Source organism: Raphanus sativus, chromosome 3, assembly GCF_000801105.2.
Source record: "Raphanus sativus cultivar WK10039 chromosome 3, ASM80110v3, whole genome shotgun sequence".
Classification (NCBI taxonomy): domain Eukaryota; kingdom Viridiplantae; phylum Streptophyta; class Magnoliopsida; order Brassicales; family Brassicaceae; genus Raphanus; species Raphanus sativus.
In genome coordinates, this window is record NC_079513.1 from 1,990,973 (window position 1) to 1,997,027 (window position 6,055).

Here is a 6,055-nt window from a genome sequence, read left to right on the forward strand (position 1 = left end):
GGTTCGGTTAATAACACTTCGGGTTCGGATATTTTTTATACCATCCTACAAAACCCGTTCGGGTATTTTTACATTTCGAGTCGGATAACGGGTCAGATTTTTTGGTTCGGGTTCGATTCGGATTTCGGGTTTCGGATTTTATGCCCAGGCCTAGTTCTCCATTACGTATGAATGGCATCCTGAATGGTTCATCCAAGATATTATATGCTTAGAATTTCCTTTATGGATAATTTGAGATTTTGTAAGTCCTAACGGTGTTGCTACGTTGGCATTTGTTGTTGTCACGAGGTAAAACAAGAGATTATTTTGATAATATTCGAGAAGGAAACATTATTCTTTAGTTAGATATAGCAAGTAGAAGGGATAGACAATCTAGGGATCCTTCATAGGTTCTTGAATTTCGCCAATCTTTTTAAAATAAGAGTAATTATTGGGTTCATTCTAGGATGAACATGTACGTCCACCAACCAATAAGAATTTGTTTTTTCATATTCGGCATCTTTTAAAAAATGAAACAGAATATCTCAAGTTTTATTATGATTTTAAAATAAAAATAAAAAATAAAAAATAATAGTAGTTGCAAAAAATATATTTAAAAAAAAAATATCATCAACAAAACACTTAACCCTAAATCCTGACTCTAAACCCTTGGTAAACCTTAAACCATTGAATAAAACACAATCAGTAAAACACTATACTTTTGTAAAGAAGATAGTAAAACAGAGGTTTTTGAATGAATAATACTTTTCTCATTGATTTCTCTTGTTCGATTACATCATCATCTTATAGTAGTCCTAGGAACAATATAGATCTATGACAGCTATGCTGACAGCTCATAGCTTTACTGTTGTAAAGGTTCACACATCTTCAATGCTTAGAGTCTCAAATCTGTTGCTTGTCTTTGTCTCTTGCGCAGGTACGGAAGAGGAAAGAGACGACCATTGAAGACTAGAGTTCTTGGGCTTCGACTGATCTTGGGCTTGAGCTAAAGTCTGGTGGGCTTCGTCCATACTTACAACCTTAAACCTTTAATACTAAACCCTAAACCATTGGATAAATCCTAAACCTTTGGATAAATCATAAACTCTAGGATTTGAGATTTATCCAAGGGTTTAGAGTTTATCCAAATATTTAAGGTTTATCAAAGAGTTTATGGTTTAAGATTTAGGGTATAAAATTTTGCTGAAGGTATTAAAAATATTTTTTTTTTAAACATGTTTTTGTTTGCAACTACTTTTAGTTTTTATTTATTTTTATATTTTAATTTTGAATATAATATAACTTACCAATATTTTGTATCTTTTTTAAAAAAATATTAAATATAAAATAACGAAATTCTATCGGTAGATGAATCCGAAAGTTTCTTTTAAAAAGGATGAGCACTAAAAATATAACAACTCATTATCTTAAGAAAATCATATAAAGAACAAAAACTAATCCAACGATAAATTTAAGACTTTTAGAAGTTCCGAACACGCAGTTCTATCGATTAACAAATCAACAACGAGATTATATAGTAATAATACATGTGCAGTGTGAATGGAATAGAAAGAAATATCCACCTTGTTTGAAGCAAATGATCAAGTATCAACAACTATAAAGCGATGTTCAAATTGTGCGATTGATTTAACAATAAATATGAATACGTTCAACAAAAACTGTAGCTGATGATGACCAAGACGGAGAGTGGCTGTATACAACGTTTACAAAGAAAAAAAAACAATGTTTTGTTTTTCTTGACCATTAGGGTTTTACGATCTGTAGGTAGAGTTTCACACTAATTAATAATTGTTGCAACTTGCAAGTAAAGAAAATAACTGAATGAATTGGTGTGTGTTATTCTGTTGACAATGAAATCATTTATATAGAAGAACAAAAATACTTTGAATTTGAAGATGATTTTTTGCATTTTTTATAAAGGTGGTTAAAGCTATTTTCTTTATGATATTCCATAATAGACATTACATAATATGCGTAACAGAATATTATTACTTTTAAATCTAAGCCATCACTTGAACGAACTGTTCTCCATTACGTATGAATGGCATCCTGAATGGTTCATATAAGATATTATATGCTTAGAATTTCCTTTATGCATAATTTGAGATTTTGCAAGTCCTAACGGTGTTGCTACGTTGGCATTTGTTGTTGTTACGAGGTAAAACAAGAGATTATTTTGATAATATTCGAGAAGGAAACATTATTCTTTATTTAGATATAGCAAGTAGAAGGGATAGACAATCTAGGGATCGATGATGACCTTCTACGTCAGATAGACTACCAGGAAATTGTATAAGAGTCTAGCATTTTGTCACATACACTACAATTATTAAAAACACGGAGAACAACAACACATAGATCGTGGATATGCTTGTTAGGCAGTTTCAACTGCTTTAGCTGAGCCCTTGGTGCAGAAATAAGCACATGTGTCGGTGCATTGTGCAACCGCTCCATTCACAATTTCACTTGCATCTAATTCACAGAAACAATAACAGTATTAATGGATAATTCTCTTATTCTAACAATTTAACAACTGTGATAATAATGAGCTTTTGCTTTACCGGAGTCCTGGAGAGTGGTTAAGCCACCACACACAGAGGATGCACACCCCAACTTGCAGTATTCATTGACAGCATCACCTTGAGACAAACATAAAAATTCATGCAACTTGCATCAAAATCTTGATCCAGCTTGTAAAAGATATATAACTTAATAAAACCACCACAAAAAAAAAGAAATTAAATTACCAGAGTTTTCGATAATTTCATGTAGATATCCCTGGGGACATGTTGTCCCAGAAACGATTTTGCATCCACTGATTTTTGCACAAGTTTTCCTAGAGGATCCAGTAAGACGGCATATATTATATGCGTTTCTGGCAGTGGTGCCCGGGCAACAACTCTTTCCTTCGACTTGATTCTGCGCCATGACAAGACTCATTATGAGCACACTTAAAATCACATTTTTGCCTTCCATCTTTAGACTGATTACTTATTTGGTACGTAGAGAGAGCACTTAAACTTGTAATGGTGAAATGGTGATGAAACAAGACTCCTTTAAATACTAGTTGCTCTATAGTTACCACCATAGGCATCCTTTCATGTCTTTATCACATGCATGCTCTACCTACCCTAAAAATTTTGACAGGAAAGAATGCGTGTACCCATGTAACTGAACAGGACAGATGAGACAGTGGTCCAAAGAACGTGTTTTTTTGTTTCTTTCTGTAGAAGTATCTAGCTCGTATGATCTCTCTCTGTACTCTCCGATCTATCTAACTCTCTCTCACAGTATTGTCTCTCGTGTGTTTAGGTTCGCGACTCCGTATAGGCACAAGATTGATTCTGACGATTTTTCAATAGATTCCAACAGACATATTTCCAATCCAAATACCGACGGTATTTCATCAGAAATTACTTCCAACAACACAGAAATCATCAGAATGTTCGGTGCCAAAACTTTCCGATGAAATTAAATCTATAGGAAAATTCCATTGACTCAATTCTTTGGAACATATCAGTCAATTGTTTTCGTAAGAACTGCTTTAAATTTATTTATTTAATTCATATATATTAAACTATCACAGATAATTTTAAAATATTAATTAATATATATTAAAACCTAAAATTGAAAACATATATTATATAAATCCAAAAATATATAATAATGTTTTACAAAATGAAAAAAACATTTAAAAGTTTTTAAATTAAAAGAAAAACTAATACTCAACAAAAAAAACAACCGCTTCATCTTATCCACATCTCTTGGTTCATCCTCTAACTTACCTCCTCAACAACTCTTTGATCCGCCGCTGCAGCTTTCTTTTCCACCACTTCATCAAGAATTGTAGAGTTTTGTGTATCCAAAGCTTAAATCCGCTCATTTTTGTTCTTTAACTGTTCCATAACACATGATCGGCATATGGCGCTTAAGAAGAAGAAGGACAAAAGGAGGCTCGGCTATCCAACCCAAACAAAAGACCTTTCCTTTTTTGTAGTAGCGTGTAAAAAGTTAAATAACTTAATTAAAATATTAATGAAATTAAATATTAATTAAATTAAGAGAAATATTCTAGGATAGTAATAAAAAAATTTGTTGTCACAGATATAGATTCTAAGGATTAAAATGCCCAAAATATTTTATTAAAGAGGTAAATCAATACAATTAAAACAGCAGACATTTTTTAGACATCCCCTTAATTTTTCAAACTATTTACTTGAATGCCATTAGCATTTATTTTTAAAACATATATTATGGTTATTACTTCAATTAAGAAAATAAACATTTCCTATTAATATGGAAAACTGGTATACTCGAGATCCTACTTTCCTATTAATATGCAACATAAAAAAATTAATGAATTTTAGGACCAAATTTAGTATATTCGTTAATGTTTTTAAAAATGATAACTTTCAAATACCACACAAGCTTACCACATAATGGTACAAGAAACCATGAAACAGTATCCTACTAACTCATTTTCACAAATAAAAAAAATCCTACATAGCTACTAAAATTAATAGATCGAAAATATCCTATTATACTCAATGTCTTCAAATAATTATAATCTGAGATAACCAATAAATTATATTATCTTTCGATATATATGATCAATATACATAGTATTAGTATATAAAATCATATATCATTTTGGTTAATTTTTTTTAAAAATGTATATTATAAAAATTAAGAATATGTGTAAGTTACATATTTAAACTTTATGCAGACATTGTACAATCACTTTTCGATTAAACTGATAGCATCGGGACAAAATCACTTAATCTTTTATAGATTTTGTTCCAAACTAAGAATAACATGAATAACTCATCCTAATGATAAATATCATTAAATTCACTGTTTATAAATAAAATTAAATCTGAAAATCTGAAAAGTATGTGCCTTTTAAATCAGAAGTCCAACATTAAATCTGACCTAGACAAAGAACCAGATAATTTTCCGGCTCATTTGGTTATTAGATCGACCGGTGAACCACAAATTAATTAATTACTTAACTTTTGTATATAATATATTATATATTGAAAAATATAAGATTATTTTAATATATTATAATATATAAATTTAGTTATATTATTTTTATTTTCATTTCACATACAAAATATCAAAAAATTATTTAAACTATTTAAATGTGAATAATAAAACTTAAAATTTCTTATTTAGAATATAAATCATATTTTAAAAGTTAACTAAAAATCTAATAACAATAAAAAATATCGATTGGGTCAATTTCTGGTTCAACCGAAAATTGGGTTTCGGGTTTGACGATTTTTACGGGGTTTATCGAGGTTTTAAATAATGTTTTTTTTTTCTAAAATCCAAATCGAACTACATATTAGATCACCGGATTTACCGGTTTGATCATGGATTCAGGTCAGGTTTCAGAACACTGCAGATGTCCATTAGTAAAGAAACTTCAAAGTGTTTATGTAAGTAGTTCTAATAAATTTTGAATTCTTCGCATTATTTATATATTCAAACTAAACCAATTATATTTTTTATTTGTTTGAACTAGATATTATGGTTGACCAGTGTCGTCAAAACATTTTTAACTGGTCTGGATGGTTTATTTGAAATCTGATTATCACTTCAACTTGGACTTGGTTAACTAAGAGTCACGATTGGTCCGATCTGGATAATTGGCTTTGCTTCGTTTTTCAAAATATCTATACTATTAAAGTAGATGACCGTTTATGAATCTGCCCCTGAAAATTTTAAGTAATTACAAAAATGGCATGTATTTTTTTCAGCATTATTTACAACCAATCAAAAGTCATTATTTTGCAATTACATTAAAGAGTTATTTAATATAATTCAGTTCTTAGTCTTTTTGAAAATTTTGTTTCCTAAATGTTTACACCATATCTTTCCAAAAAAACTCTTTCACATTATTAATTATTTGAAAGTATTTATAAATGAAATCTCAAAATAAAATCAAGTTGAAATAAAAAAATGGTTAAATTAACAAAATCATAATACGGATCTCAATTATCTCAACTCCTTAAAAATAATTTCATTTAAAATAAAAACTAAATCACAT

The 6,055-nt window shown here is 29.7% G+C and overlaps 1 protein-coding gene across 1 annotated transcript; it reads right to left on the minus strand.

Moving 5' to 3' along the window:
- Positions 1-2,191: 2,191 nt before the first annotated feature.
- LOC108846358 (thionin-like) lies at positions 2,192-3,041 on the minus strand. Its single transcript, XM_018619591.2, has 3 exons — positions 2,748-3,041; positions 2,562-2,639; positions 2,192-2,472 (listed from the first exon to the last, which is right to left on the minus strand). The coding sequence occupies exons 1-3, from the start codon at positions 2,974-2,976 to the stop codon at positions 2,375-2,377; spliced, it is 405 nt and encodes a 134-aa protein (XP_018475093.1). The 5' UTR covers positions 2,977-3,041; the 3' UTR covers positions 2,192-2,374.
- Between the last annotated feature and the right edge of the window lie 3,014 nt (positions 3,042-6,055).

Bases quoted from the DNA above. Each gene is read 5' to 3' on its own strand.
- LOC108846358 (XM_018619591.2), bottom strand. From the start codon at position 2,976: ATGGAAGGCAAAAATGTGATTTTAAGTGTGCTCATAATGAGTCTTGTC. The intron at 2,640-2,747 runs GTAATTTAATTT...GTTTGTCTCAAG, and splicing joins TGAAATTATCGAAAACTCTG to GTGATGCTGTCAATGAATAC. The intron at 2,473-2,561 runs GTAAAGCAAAAG...TCTGTGAATTAG, and splicing joins AACCACTCTCCAGGACTCCG to ATGCAAGTGAAATTGTGAAT.